This window comes from Taurulus bubalis (genome assembly GCF_910589615.1).
Source record: "Taurulus bubalis genome assembly, chromosome: 5".
NCBI lineage: Eukaryota > Metazoa > Chordata > Actinopteri > Perciformes > Cottidae > Taurulus > Taurulus bubalis.
In genome coordinates, this window is record NC_136593.1 from 29,349,437 (window position 1) to 29,365,416 (window position 15,980).

General features: G+C 44.6%; 2 protein-coding genes across 2 annotated transcripts; one reads left to right on the forward strand and one right to left on the reverse strand.

Moving 5' to 3' along the window:
• Window positions 1-1,885: 1,885 nt before the first annotated feature.
• Window positions 1,886-6,118, reverse strand: LOC306736404 (heme transporter hrg1-A-like; the record flags this gene model as incomplete). The annotated part of the gene is made up of 3 exons (XM_079218036.1): window positions 1,886-2,022; window positions 2,676-2,843; window positions 5,989-6,118. 3 exons carry the CDS (start codon window positions 6,116-6,118, stop codon window positions 1,886-1,888), a joined length of 435 nt encoding a protein of 144 aa, XP_079074162.1.
• A 6,266-nt stretch (window positions 6,119-12,384) lies between these two features.
• On the forward strand, window positions 12,385-14,202 carry phf13 (PHD finger protein 13; the record flags this gene model as incomplete). Its single annotated transcript, XM_079218900.1, has 5 exons — window positions 12,385-12,429; window positions 12,642-12,740; window positions 13,204-13,371; window positions 13,457-13,880; window positions 13,970-14,202. The coding sequence occupies 5 exons, from the start codon at window positions 12,385-12,387 to the stop codon at window positions 14,200-14,202; spliced, it is 969 nt and encodes a 322-aa protein (XP_079075026.1).
• Window positions 14,203-15,980: the final 1,778 nt, after the last annotated feature.

The following is a 15,980-nucleotide window of genomic DNA, read 5'->3' on the forward strand; positions in this document are numbered from 1 at the left end:
CGAAGTTTATAACGGCCAGATAAAAAGTGTTGCCATGGTGATTTAGCCACAACATCGCAATTACCTTGATGCAATGAGACTCTGGGGGCTTACAAACAAACCAGTGTAATGCAATTAAGATATAAGCACCACCAAAAATGTCCTTAAAACACAGAGGAAGGATGCAGGAAAGCAACAAAGAGGGTGAAATAATGACGGTGGCTTGTTGAGGATCAGAGGTCCGATGCTGCTGCTCCATAAAGACACTCGGTGACTGCAGCATTCAGGAGAAGCGTTCCTCCAGCAGGTATTGTGCTGGAAAGGAATACCTCAATGAGTTATCATGCAGCAAACACTGATCCGCTGTAATATTCCAGTCACATATTTTTCACATCAACTTCAAAGTCCTCCTATCAGGCGGCTTTAGCAGAATCCTACAGTAAACGTCTCAGACCCTCCCTGTGAGGGCAGAATATAAACGTGGATGATGGAATAATTGCCTGACTTCAAAGCGCAGCGTCCTGACCTGCGTTCACGTTGTGATCGCACTGCTGCGGGAGGCTTTGCTCCATGAACGAGGCTCTGCTGGTTCACGGGGCAAATCCCTCTCTGATGCCCGACACCCACCCGCTGACCGGGAGCAGCCGGGAGGATACAGCGCCTCTTTTTGCTGTGACGCGTTCTCATGCATGAAAGTCACTTATGAAGGCGTATAAAGAAAATAATAAATTCTTTCTGCTGCTGAAATTCTTTTGAAAACACACCTATGTTCAGGCCTCTGCTCTAAATGTCATCCCCAAACTACAGAAGGTGCATCTCTGCCACCACTAGGGCTGTTTTAATAATGTTGTGATATAATAATAAAAGATATACTGAGTTGTGTGTTCAGATGTGTAAATATCAGTCTATATGTTACTGGTTATGCGTAAATGAAGAAGTGAATTATACTGTTTTATAGCAAAATCTTCCACAGTTTGGGGTTAAAAAGTAAGTAAATGTTAACAAACAGTTGTTATCCACAACAACACACAGGGGATGACTAAAACCCGTTTAATTAACATGACATGTCTCAAACACACCGGCATTCATTCTGTCTTCATTTCTAACATTAACATGTTCATAAGCAAAATAATCTCATGAAGCAACAATATGAGTGATTAATAGTTCAGATGCAATGTAAACAACATGCATGTGCACACCAGTGGTGTCACTACTGTCACAAATCACAGCCATGATCGAGGCACACTTACTCACTTTCATTTGTCACACTGATACAAATAATACAAAAATCATTCTTTACATAAGAAATGCCGTTTCATGGTTCACAAACACATCAGACCAGGACAGGTGGTGCTTGTTGCACAGCGGTGATGTTCTTGGATACATGTGTGTCTCACCGTGAGGAGTGATGGCTGCCATCTGGAAAGTTCATCCATCTGACTGTTGTGTGAGCAACTTGTGCAACATTTCATCATTCATGGAACATAAATACAAAGATGTAAAGCTCACGTCCTGCACTGTACGCCATGTTTACTGGTGGAGGGATGGCACCCTCTAGGGGCTGCAGCAGGACACTGCAACTCAGAATCACCACTGAAGAGTGCGTGGAAGCACAGGAATTCCCTTCACTGAGTCATGAAAAACATTCCCATATTTTGGATTTATCTTGTCATGAAGACGTTGTGCAGATGCATGAGTAAGTGCTGAGAAAATGAAAATCTGTCAAACGTCTTATAAAACACGGCTGGGTTGGTCTGTGAAGTCAGCGACAAACACTCTAAAAAGGCCGAGGAGGGTTGGGCCAAGAAGACGGTGAGTAACCAGGACCAGGGCGCTCATCACAGAGTCCTCTCAACATGTCCCTCACCACCGCTGGACTCTAGGCTCTGACCCAAGGCCTGGAGCCTCAGAAGTCACTGAGGATGCTGATGTCGGCAAACTCTTTGCGGTAGCGGTGAGCGGACAAGGCGAGCAGGAAGGCCCACTTCAGGCTCATGAAGCTCCACACACCGGTCAGGTAGAGACTCCGGGGGTCCGTCAGCACTGAGAGGGAGAGAGAGAGAGAGAGAGAGAGAGAGAGAGAGAGACATTAACCTGCTGAGCAACCACTGGTCTCCTGGAAGGGAACCCTGAGCTCTCAGGGTTCATACTCATCCTGACCAATGGATTTCATGACTTTAACCCAAATGTCCATTACAAGCATTTAGTGAAGTCTGGGTGTAAACAGTAAAAAGTGAGTAAATGTAGTATTTAAACTAACAATGAGAACACAAAGCATACAGTAAACCTTAAATGACTCAAATGAATGAGACAATAGTTTGATTAAAAGAATAAACATTTATATAGATGCCTGTATGTATGCCTGCTTATATTGTGAGTCTTTCTTTTAAAAGCATATTCATTATTTCAAACTCAGCGTAAATGAACGTCATGAACACATGAATATAACACATTTACATGAACACATGAATATAACACATTTACATGACTTTTACTAAACTTTGGGGATTTTATTTTTTTCAAGGACTTTTCCAGGCCTGGAAATAACCATTTTAAAACTCCATGACTGTTCCAGGTTTGACCGTAAGAACCCTGTGTTGTGGCCGTCATGCGTGTTCAGTGCGACGTCACGCAGCTTTGGTGATGACGTTGAGAGAAGCACAGAAATCTCTTCATGAGAGACGGGAAGAACTTACACTGCTTTTTGTTGATGGCAATAGACATGAAACTGATGAAGGCCACGACTGACACCAGCGAGAGGAAGACCCCGACGAAGAAGAAGAACTTGAGGCCCTTCAGCCAGGTCCTCCAGTAGTCCTGCAGGTACATGACGTGAGTGATCAGGGTCCAGAGAGCCAGCACACCTGAGGGGCCACACAACCGACAGGTGAGCTTTCAGAAGAGCGTCAGACCTCGCCGTCTTCACCTCATGACTACTCCTTGATTAGGGGTGGGAATCACCAGAGGTCCCACGGTACGATATTATCACAATGCTTAAGTCCCGATACGATATTATCACGATACTTAAGTCCCGATACGATATTATCATGATGCTTAAGTCACGATACGATATTATCATGATACTTAAGTCACGATACGATATCATCACAATGCTTAAGTCCCGATACGATATTATCATGATACTTAAGTCCCGATACGATATTATCATGATACTTAAATCCCGATACGATATTATCACGATACTTAAGTCCCAATACGATATTATCACGATGCTTAAGTCCCGATACGATATTATCACGATACTTAAGTCCCGATACGACATCATCACGATACTTAAGTCCCGATACGATATTATCACAATGCTTAAGTCCCGATACGATATTATCACGATGCTTAAGTTGCTACAAAGTCACGATACGATATTATCATGATACTTAAGTTGTTACAAAGTCACGATACGATATTATCATGATACTTAAGTTGCTACAAAGTCACGATACGATATTATCATGATACTTAAGTTGTTACAAAGTCACGATACGATATTATCATGATACTTAAGTTGTTACAAAGTCACGATACGATATTATCATGATACTTAAGTTGTTACAAAGTCACGATACGATATTATCATGATACTTAAGTTGTTACAAAGTCACGATACAATATTATCACAATGCTTACGTTGTTACAAAGTCACGATACGATATTATCACGATACTTAAGTCACGATACGATATCATCACAATGCTTAAGTCCCGATACGATATCATCACAATGCTTAAGTCCCGATACGATGTTATCACGATACTTAAGTCCCGATACGATGTTATCACGATACTTAAGTCGATATGATATTATCACCACAATACTTAAATCCCAATACGATATTATCATGATACTTAAGTCACGATACGATATTATCACGATACTTAAGTCACGATACGATATTATCACAATGCTTAAGTCACGATGTGATATCATCACAATGCTTAAGTCACGATACGATATCATCACAATGCTTAAGTCTCGATGCGATATCATCACGATACTGAAGTCACGATACGATATTATCACGATACTTACATCCTGGTACGATATTATCACGATACTTAAGTCACGATACTTAAGTCCTGATACGATATCATCACAATATTTTGAGTATTGCGATTTATTACCTTTTTTCCACCGCAAATTGTCCCCAACGGAAAGCTTTTGTCAACGTATATGATCATCGTATTTTCTAGGACCAGAAAGTTTAAAATTGATATAATAAAAGATCGATACTGTATCAATATCGCCACGCAAAGTATCGCAATACTGTGATGTATCGATTTTTTCCCTCAACCCCAATTGGTTTCTTGTCTTTATGGGCAGCCATGCGAGCGTTGCATTGTAATTAAACTGTATTATTTCATAACCAACGCTTAAGACAAAAAATACGTAGATGTCATAACAACTATACTATGAATGTTGAATTTTAGCGACTGACTTTTTAAAACCTTAATATTGTACTTTCCTTGAATTAAAAAGCGCTCTCTGATCACGTGATTAGACAAAGATGCATTGTGGTGTGCTTGAGGCGTGCGCACACACACACACACACACACACACACACACACACACACACACGGTCATGAACCGATGGCCTCAGCAGTGAGTGCGTGTCTTCAGGCTCATTGTGACACAGCATGTTGCCCTTTGCTGAGTTAATGAATCACACTTCTTTCTTTCTGTTCCCTTTTCAGAGCCGCAGTGTTGTGAATCTGAGCCACAAGTAACAGTGACCCCACTTCATCTTATATCACAACCCTCAGTGAAACTTATCTCATCTTATAACCCTCACTGAGTAAAGCAGCACATGTTGGCGCATCATTAAAGCAGGCTAGGAACAGGTTGGAGCTACTTCCACTTCTCAGAAACCAGTAATGCTTCATATTGGTGTTTTCAGACGACACTACACTTGACCTTTCATTTAGAAATATCCCACAAGAGCCCAGACAGGTCAGCTGTGTCGTTGGGAACATGTACTATGGAACCAGCTTTGATAACAGAGCATCCTGAGAACAGAGTACAGCGGTTATAGATATGACTCATGAAGCTCAACAGCAGCTCAAAGGTCATAGACATGACTGAACATAACCCACTGCATACACACATGACTGAACATAACCCACTGCATACACACATGACTGAACATAACCCACTGCATACACACATGACTGAACATAACCCACTGCATACATGAATATGCATGACGTTAACATTACATCTTGTTTTGGGCGGCTGAATGGGGTCGGACGTTGTCATTTATAAAATTGCAAACCTGAGCCCAATTTCATGTGCAAATCCATTTTAACTCAAAATGTCAAATCCGGAAATGACTTCAGACTCAAAGATCATATTATTTTCAAACAATTACATGAATGTAAAACATGTGCCACCAATGTCATGCAGTGACTTCCAGCAGAACAGTGGTCAGTATGCATTAAAGCACAATATAGACATGAACTTGCAGAGACTTGGAATGAATGAGACACAGCTGCTTATGAGGTGGGAAAAACACTATTCACACAGGACGTGTTTGAACAATGTTGTAAATTATTATCAAGCAAAAACAGTTTATATGTGGGATGATACTTTTATTATATTTGGTATTATAACGTTTATTATTGAATGAACAACTGTGACAATAACTAATGGTGTAACATTTGATTTTTCTGCACTTTATAATACCTCCAATGTCCAACAAAACTATAACTGTATATATTTTTTCTTCAGAAAAATAAAAAATAGTCAGCAGTAGGACACACTGCCCTGAGATTTTATATATACACACACACACACATTTATATATAATAATAATAATAATAATAATAATAATAACAACAATATTTTGACTTATTGCAAGTTGACGTCCCTGCCCTTCAGAAGCGCGTGCACGGTGTTTTAGTGACCCGGGCACCTTCAGCCCGAGGAGGAAAAGTGGGATTCGAGCAGAAAAGTGGAACGCACGCGCGGCTGCAGACCCCGCGTGCACGCGCTTACCCGACAGGCCCCCCATGGCGGCGGTCCACGGCTGCAGGAACACGGTGTTCCACACCAGGAAGGCGGACAACCCGAACAGCAGCCCGAGCGCGGCGTAGCCCACGCTGACGTGCGTCCTGCTCACGGCCATGGCGCCACGGACAGACCCAGACTGCGCGAGGCACGGGGCGTGTGTGTGTGTGTGTGTGTGTGTGTGTGTTGGTAATTTCAAAACCACTGCATCCGGGTAACCGAGCGGACAGAGAACTGCTGACTCATGCTTGTTGTCCCGACACGCGCGCGGCGTGAGGGTGAAACATGACCACGCGCTTCTTCTTCAAGGTGTATAAGAAACTGTTTGGTGCATTACCGCCACCTACTGGTATCTCCATACCAGCTGGTCCTGGATCAGGATGTCTAGCACTGGCCCGATCAACAAATAACACTAAATAAAATAACAAAAACAAAAAATATATTTATTAATTATATAATATAATATAGAGCTTCTGATGAGGGCCGTTGTTGTTCTACCAAGCTGGAAGAAGAAATATATATATATATATATATATATATATATATATATATATATATATATATATATATATATATATACACATACATATTTATTAATTTTAAGCATGTTCAATCAGTTCCAGTAAACTGTGTTTGAGTAGTGGAAGTGGTGGATGGAGACCTGGGAGGGTTTGAAGTGAGCATTGCCAGGAGAACATACACTGGTATCGTGTAAGAATCTTTATTTTGGGACATTCCAGCCTCCCGTTAACATCATGGTGCTACGTGTTGTGCTTTGGTCTCGTGGAACGTGAACCAACATGTGAACCTGCTTCTTTTGATCAGAACACCACAAGGAAAACTAATCAGTTACAAATTGACGATGAACAACTAAATAGTCTGCAGCAACAATTTCAGTAATCAAGGAGAAAAGACAAAATATAATCCCGTGCTCCAGCTTCTCACGTTATGTACATTTGCTGGTTTTCTTAAAAGTAAACAGAAAAAAAAACAATCAATGGGATCTTGGGTTCTAGGAAACTGAGGTAGAAATGTTTCACTAGCTTCTTACAACTGTAGATGTAATGATTATAAGAATAATGGAGTAAATGATCAGCAGATGAATCAATAATAAAAAAGTGAGTCTTTACAGTGCAGCCCTAGAACAGGGCACCTCTGGAGGGACAGTACAACACATTACAACAGATCAACAATGTGTCCTCGATTAATGAAACAAGTCAATGAGAGGTTACGGAACAGACACACCACCTTCTTCTTGCCTCGATTGGGTGGACATGACATTCAAGTATTTTGCGATGTGTTTACAGAGCGTGAACAGCAGTGTGCCGACGCTACCGCTGGGGCGCCAAACACGGCAGGTAGTAATAAAAGATGAAATCATCCAACCTCTTCTTCATGACCTTGATCATGGCCGCGTTCCGGTAGATGCGCTGCACCAGCAGGTCTTCCCTGGAGAACACCAGCAGGTCGCACCACTCCGTGCCCGTCACCAGCAGCTCTGCCTGGATGTGCCAGTAGTGCGAGTGGGTCCTCTTCAGCTGCAGGACTCCGTCCCGGCAGAACAGGAACTTGCACTCCATGAAGCTCCTGGACCCGATGCATTTGACGTGCACCAGCCCGAAGCCGTCCGCCTCCTTGGGGTCGTACACCAGGCCGTCCGGCAGCGCCCCCAGCCACGGAGCGCCGGGATGGACCACGAACCCGCAGGGGGACCAGTTCACACACAAATGTTTACAGTATTCCCGAAGAGCCTCGGCCTTCATCTCCTGCTCCGGCTGCGCCGCCTGGCTGCGGGGGAAGCCCTTCTGCAGCTTGAAGATCAGGTGCAGCGCGTTGCTCCGTCCTGGTTTCAGCTTGCAGATCTCCCTGAAGCGGCCGGTCAGGCGCAGCTTCCCCAGCTCATCCTCCGCCTCCTCGCGCCCGCGTGTCGAGCGCTCCTGCAGGCGCGCCGCCTCCCAGGTGATCTGCATGTGGTCCACATGCTCCTGCTCCTTGGCACTGAGGGTAGGGACCGCCACCATGGGCTTCAGTCTGTGGCGGGCCAGGGGGAGCAGCGGTCGAGAGGGGGCGTCGTCGTGGATCCTGTAATCCCGACCCGATGACACCGGGCCCTGATAGGACAGGGGGCAACCTTTAGGGACTTTACCGAACGCACAGTCCACCAGTTCCACATCCTCCGTGAGGCCCATCTTAGTGATCAGAGGCTTCTTGTCGTCTGGGTAATCCTTGAAGGCTTCGGTGAGCCTTGCCAAAAAGGACTGGCTGGTTGAGGCAGGAAAGAACTGCTGTTGGGGCGCCATCCTGTAGAAACCGGTTAGCATCATTAGCTATGTGATACATGAACATATAATAATCTGAACTATAAAAGTGTAGGTATCAACTGACCGTGGTAGTTCTAGCATGGTTTTCTGCAGGGACCACTTGGGCTTCTTCCACTTTTAGCAGGAAAAGAAAAGAAATCAGTATTTCATGCTTCAGCTGCTCAGAACAAACACGGCTTGCAACATTCGATAGCAGCCTTCAGGCATCAAGATGTTTCCTCAGTTCTTAAATGATCATTTTAGGGAGATTTCCAGGGCATCTTCAGATCAAAGTTGCACAATAAAAACCCATCTGGGACGACTTAATGTTCTCCAGAACATTTTGCTCTGTATTGTAATTTTCTAAAACTGGCTGGAGAATGAGGATTGTTTTGGTCCCCAGATGAACACTAAACAAACTTTACACTATACTTGGGATATTGTCTGATTAGAATGACTATTTCCATCCCAACGGCCCAAAGCAATCATAAAAATGCTTATATTTGCCTTAACATCAGTTTAAAAAAACAAATATATTCAAACCATCTATTTTCAAAAAGAAGCAGAAATAGATACTTTTTGGCCTTGGACTGATCAGCTGCTTTCATTTTTATTTCAGCACCAACAAGCAACTATTGTTATTTATCTTTACTACGAAGCTCCTCCAGCCGGTCACAGATATATATGAAATGCTTTTGATCTGTGTTGTTCTTTCTTATTCATATTGTGTGCGGTTAACAAATAATTTCGATTTAGATTCAACTGTATTGTCATTGCACATAGTACACGTACTGTCACAACTAGGGCTGCAACAACGAATCGATAAAAATCGATTATCAAAAGTGTTGGCAACGAATTCGTCACCATTCAATAAGTCGCGGAGAGAAAAAAAAAAAAGAGCAGAGCAACTGGCCTGCCAGCGTTTCTGAGATGGGAGTGAGACACGAGAAAAGCTGAGGTCTGATCTTCAATAGAACATCTAGGATGTGACGAGTCGAGTTTTGGCCAATCAGCGTTAAGATGTCTACAGCGGCTTCATGTCCCTCTAACTTGTTTTCAATGGAAGCTAGTCAGCTTGCTATCACGCTAGCTAACGTGTTTGGGTTGTGTATTGTTGTTAAAGTTCCGTTACAGTTCAGTCTTGCTTGTAAAAAAACATAATATGATGAAACATGCCGTCACCCCCGTCTGGTTTAGTTCACCAGTCACTCTTAACGTTGAAGCGGCTCACCGGAGGATCTGATGAAGGTTTTATTTACTCAAAGGAGAATGAAGCAAATCACGTCGTTGGGCTTAGCCAACAGCGTGACGTCGTGGTCATAAGAGACCCAGATATTGATCAGATGATGTGAATGAAAGAGTTTAAGGAAGAGGACGCTCTATATGCAGAGCAGCTTGATGAGGTGGGGTGGAGCTGGACCTGAAGGTCAAAATGTTTTGCACTGTGAATTTGCACTGTCAGTTCTGTTTTTGAATAAAGGGTTGGAAATTAATGTTTTTTTGTTTTTTTATCCGATTCATCAATTAATCGAAAAAAAAATCAACCGATTAATCGATTATTAAAATAATCGTTAGTTGCAGCCCTAGTCACATCCATTTGAAAGCTGGACAAAGTGTTTGATTTCATTCAATTAGTCCAAATAAAAAGCCTCAAGTTCTTTTTCTCTCAACGCCTCAATAAGTAGATCAGGGGTCCAGGCTGACAGGGTTGGTGACCACTGTTCTAGGGCATGAAAACAACCTTACCGCTGAGCTCTGTGCAGACTTTCTATCGTGCTTTTGAAGTTCCCGGCTCGTACTCGCACAGCTGGACAGCTGTGGGATGTCTGTGATGTCAGAGTCGGATGAGGAACAGTCCTCATTTTCATCAGCTGTGAGGGTTCCTGCGGAGGTCGATTTGCTGAGGTCAACCACTTTCATGTGGAATGAGTCAATAATGTAGGGCATGCTCGGGTCGTCTTCCTCTTGCTTCAGGGTGAGGGCCTCTCCTTCCCCCGGCCCCGGCTGCTGTTCCGATACCAAACTTATGTCGTATTCAAGCGGCTCTTCTTTGGGTTCTTTCAGCAACGGCTCCGATCTTTCCGGATCCACCTTCACGCTCAGCTCTGTGACTCCTGTGGTGGCTCCAGGGTATTGGCTGACATCTATTGTGGAGGAAAGGAAGACACCAATACTGAGTATGTATACATCTCCTGCTTCACTTTGGGTATGGACAATATATGAAGCCACAGCACAGCCCCTTGGAGCGTTCTTTTAGCATAGCAGAAAACAAGAGGAACAGAGACAACTGAAGCTCTTAATTCTTTGTTTGATCACGCCCAGACCGTTTAATGCCCTCAGGACTACACCAGCTATTCTGAGCCTGAAGACGCTTTACAGCGTCACCAAGGTGGATCTCTTTTATCCTGTGAGAGCGCCATGCTCACAGAACCTGTTACATTGAGTAACGTTACATTGAGTAACGTTACATTGTTTAACGTTAAACAATGTAACGTTACATTGTTTAACGTTAAACAATGTAACGTTACTCAATGTAACGTTACATTGTTTAACGTTAAACAATGTAACGTTACATTGAGTAACGTTACATTCTTTAACGTCCCATGATGTAGTGCAGCTCATGTCCGCATCGCTGCAGCTGGTTAACGTGTGTGAGTGAGTGAGTGAGTGTGTAAAGAGTGAGTGAGAGAGTGGAGAGTGAGAGAGTGAGGAATGCGTGTGAGTGAGTGAGTGTAGGAGTGAGTGAGTGTAGGAGTGAGTGAGTGAGTGAGTGAGTAAGGAGTGAGTGAGAGGTGACCCACAGGGACGAACCTATCCTCGGTAGAAGCACCTCTGGGTGCAGCACCATGTGCAGCACGTCGCGCAGGCGCTTGTTTTCCTCGGAGAACGCCTCGACAACAGCCTCCATCTCCCCAAATATCTCCACGGCCACCGTAGTAAAGCGCTCGGTTAAGAGGCTCCTGAAGTGCTGCAGCTTGGTGGTCGACATCTTTACCGACAACAAACAACAACGTGCGATCAAAATATAAAAAATCTGTTTGTGTGCGACTTCCTCTCGTGGGTGAAGCGGACGACGCGCGCAGAAACTCAAACTTCTTCTTCTTTGAGGTTTATTGGCGGTTGGCAAACAACTGTTTGGTGCATTACCGCCACCTACTGGTAGGGAGTGTGGATCAGGATGTCTGGCCCTGTCAACAAATAACACTACTAAATAAAACAACAAACAACAACCAACAACAAAACAAAAATAAAATAAATAAATATATATATATATATATATCGCGACGTTCAGCCGTTAATATATAAGTTATAATATAATGTTAGATTAATTCATCATAGTAAGTATGAACTCCTCTGCCGACTTAAGATTTGAATCTGTCACAAAGATGAAAATAGTATTTAATATAATAAAATATTTGTAATAGTCCCCCTCACTGTGTTTTGGTTATTGCTTCACTTGGATGCACATTGATATATGGATATTTCGCATTTTCAGAGTTTGACACTAGAAGGCTGTTGAATGAATAGTTTATTGGTGGCATCAATTATGCAATTTACGCTTTTAATCTCCAGAGCACATACGCTGAAAACGGAACAACATTTTTAATTGGGGCATAATACCATCATTATTTAATTAAGAGCAACAAGACACATAAAGATACGTTACTGTAGCGCATCTGCGTGGCCCTCCCGTCCGGCAGGGGGCGCTCACGCCGCCAGCAGCGGGTTAGCCCACCGCCAATAAAACAGCAGAGAAGTTGCTCAGAGGGGGCAGGCAGGCAGCTGCTCGGTGACAGCCCGAAGTGAACCTCGCTCCATTAGTCTGTGTACCGGGGAACCGACGCGCCGGTGTGAACGGAGGAGTTACCGTGACCGGTTAACGGGAGATAAGCGTTGCCGCTCTGACGTCATCAGCGTCAACGGCTGCTTTCGAGCTTTTAAGCAGAAGAAGTGAACGGCACGTTGGCGACGTTAGCCGAGATGCTGGCAGGCTAGCGAGCATTAGAAGCTAGGTAACCTCCGTGTTTACGGCCGAGTGGCTCGTTGCTCTACCCCTCGCGTTTATTGGCGACACGTTATTGAGATGGGTGACGTGGACCCATCGACATCCCGTGCGTATCAGTCGGAGGTAAGTGTGTCTCTCCCCCGATGAGCGACGTTAGCTTGCATGCTAACGACTTGAGCTCACGTCCAGCTGCTGGTTAGCGTTAGCTTCGTTGTGTCCTCATAACGGCAGCGCCACTAAAGCGTAGAAAACATCCCGTCAGCACTGCCGCGGACGCACTGGTGCTCCCCGAGGCCTGTCGGTAGTGTTGACCCTGTCTGCTGTGACTGTTTCAGGGCTTCAGTCCGCCGTACAGGAGGAGGACGGTGGAAGACTTCAACCAGTTCTGCACGTTCGTCTTGGCGTATGCCGGCTACATCCCGTACCCACAAGAGGTGAGCGTCTGTGTGGACCGGATGAGGACCGTTCCGGTGTGTGTGCACATGTAAACACGGTCAGCCATGCTTATGGTGCAGTCTGTCTCTCTTTGACATGGATCATAACACAACCATGCTGCACTGTCACACACACTGACACTTTCTGAAGTTCTTGAGGACAATGACACTCATTCAATTAATACCGATTTGAATTATAACCAAAGACTTCCATGTTCTCATAGTTTGAAGCTGTGCATGCCTCTGAACTGGTACAGCATATCATAATCATGAGTAGAAAGCCTTTAATGTTTGTGTTTAATGTGTTTGTTTTTATTACCAGCTTTATCGCTGGAAGTTTGAACTCACTGAGCCTTCGTTCTCCACTGTTCCATGTGATGCACCTCCCACCAGGACAAATTCCTTGTACGTGAAAACATACATGGCGAATAAATGTTTCTGATGCTTCTGACTATTGTTCCAGGACTCTCCACTGCGCAGTAGCTCCAGTCCTCCCAACAGCACAGGCAGCACGGCTGACAGCGATGGCTGGACCCCGGGACCCCCGACACCCTGCCCCAAGGTGCCCCAGGACCGGAGCCGGAAACGGCCACAGCCAGGACCCACGATGTCCAGCCACACCAAGAAAGATGTGAGTTGAATCGACGTCGCATCAATAGCTTTATATCTTCATCTTCATCCATTTTAAACACGCGTGCCCCTCGTCTCTCCTGCAGCACACGATCGCCACGCTGCACCCAGATGACCGCAGGAAAGCTGACAAGCTGAAGAAGAAGAAGAAGAGGAGAAAGGAAAGGGAGCATGCTGCAGGTGAAGAGACCGGGGCTCAGCAGGCCCACTCTCTGGTCCCGGAGCTGCAGCACCCCGGGTCCTTTGGTGGCCGGATGATCAAAGAAGAGCCGGAAGATCCGATCAGCATTCCTCTCCACCCCCAGAGTCTGCCCAGCCCAGCGCCCTGCAAGGAGGAGCCCGACGACGAGCACCACAACTGGGACGGGCAAGACCTTGAGGAAGGGGTGGTCCAGGTGCAGAAGGTGGAGGGCCTTTCAGGGAGCAGGACGGTGTTCCGCCAGGGGAAGCAGGTGGTGTTCAGAGACGAAGACGGATCAGGAGAGGACGAGGACATCATGGTGGACTCTGGTAAGGTCTCTCTTCTGATTCATGTATTGCAATGTCCAAGTGTGACCGAGCTTAACTGGTACGCTCTCTCTCTCTTTCTCATGTCTCAGACGACGACTCGTGGGACCTGGTGACGTGTTTCTGCATGAAGCCGTTTGCCGGCCGCGCCATGATCGAGTGCAACAAGTGTAACACCTGGATCCACCTGTCGTGTGCCAAGATCCGCAAGAGCCACGTGCCGGAGTCGTACGTGTGCCAGAGCTGCAGAGAGTCGCACGGAACCCTCGACGCCCGCCGCTCTCACCGCTCGCGCGTGGGCCCGCGTAAGCATCTGCTGGACTGAGCGCCTGAACTCTGACCCGTCCTCAAATTCAGGTCTCGCACCCGTCGGTCTCTGTCCTTCATGATCAGCCATGAAGTCTTTTTCTACGAACCCTTTGGTGGACCTATCCCGAGCCATTATCCCGTTGAACAGTCTGCGTGTCGTTTTAGATTTCCTACGGTTTGTTACTGCTTCCCCACAGACTCTGCGTAAGGCAATCACTGAATGGACGTCTGTCTGTAGACGACATCGCAGCAAACCTCTTGCTGCCTCGTAAACACTGGAAACATTTGAACTGCCATATAGAGAGAATGCTGGGATTTGTGGAAAAGACAGTTTGCACTTATTATTATTATTATTATTATTATTATTTTTAAAAGAACCCACGTGACCTTTCCTCATGAATAAACTGGATTTCTCTCCCATGCGTCTTGCGACACTTAACTGTTAAAGAGTAAAGGAGTTGTTAGCGGCTTCAGGTGGTGCTATAGTGTTAAGCTGAGGTTTAGTAGAACAAAGATGTAGGATTAAAGGCTGCAGTCTGCTCCCGCTTCATGTTTGTTTTGTTATTTAAGAGAATATATTTGAGGCTTGCCGCCGTACAACTGAAACGTCGCTCCTTCCTCTTCCTGCCTCGGCTCCTCCGTGAAACTCTAAATGTTACTCGGCCACACATAATAAGCTTTCCAACAATTTGCTTTTCAAATTGTTGGAACGGTGTTCTTATTTTAACAAATCTTTTTTCTTTTCTTAAAAAAAAACAAAAAAAAAAAAAAAACTTGTTTATTCACAGAAAACAAACCAGATGATAGTTTTCAGTAAAGGTGTTTTTCCTCTGGTCGTGTTTTTGCTGCTTTTCATGACATGATTGAACAATAGTATTCATAAATACTTTTATTTTCCACACAGTCACCAACTATCTTACCTAGAAAAGTGTTAGTCCAGTCAAGATTCTGTGTGTGTGTTGGACTGGTTGTGTGTGTGTGTGTGTGTGTGTGTGTGTTGGACTGGTTGTGTGTGTGTGTGTGTGTGTGTGTGAGGCTGTGCTGCTATGGCTCAACGAGTCTCAGGCTCTGGTCCTCTGTAAGATGAGGAGTAGATGTGACCAAAGAGCCGTTGGTTTGTCTCTTTCTCTCATCGCCTCTTTGCTTTCAGTCTCTTCCACGCAGCAGGTTTAAGGAAAAAGTTTTTAAGGCACTTTGTTCCTCGTACTTGCTGGAAATTGGATTTTAATCTTTGTTATTCATGTGCCATCTGCTGTTTCTGATTATATAAAAGCCATACTGTAGTGACAGATTTTAGACTGGGAACCTTTTATATTAGTCCAGGATGGGATTTTACAATGCAGAATCAATGACTAACACAATGAATGTTTATGTGAGGAACAACTTTCTAAGAGTTCAAAGTGGTCGCGCTCGTCTCTGCTCTCGTCTTCTGGGTTTTACAAATATCGGTGAACTAGTTCGTACCCAGCAATCTCCAGATCTCAAAGAACATCAGGTTGTGATGTTTTTAAGACGTTTCAAGGCCTAAAGTTATTTGCTGTTTCCAGACGTTGAGGCATCTTCAGGCACAAATGTGTAATTTTGGTCTGCGTCTTGAAGACGTCCGTGTAATTAACGTTAGCATTGCTCATTGTGATACGGCTCGTTTCTTCTGATCTTGGGTTAATCCTTCCCCTTATTGAGAAAGCGTTGTCTGTACTGTGGTGCAAACTGTTTCTGTGAAACTATTGTAAACTATTGTAAATAAAGAGTTACCATTTTAACGTGAGGCTCTGTCTTCATATCTTAACCTCG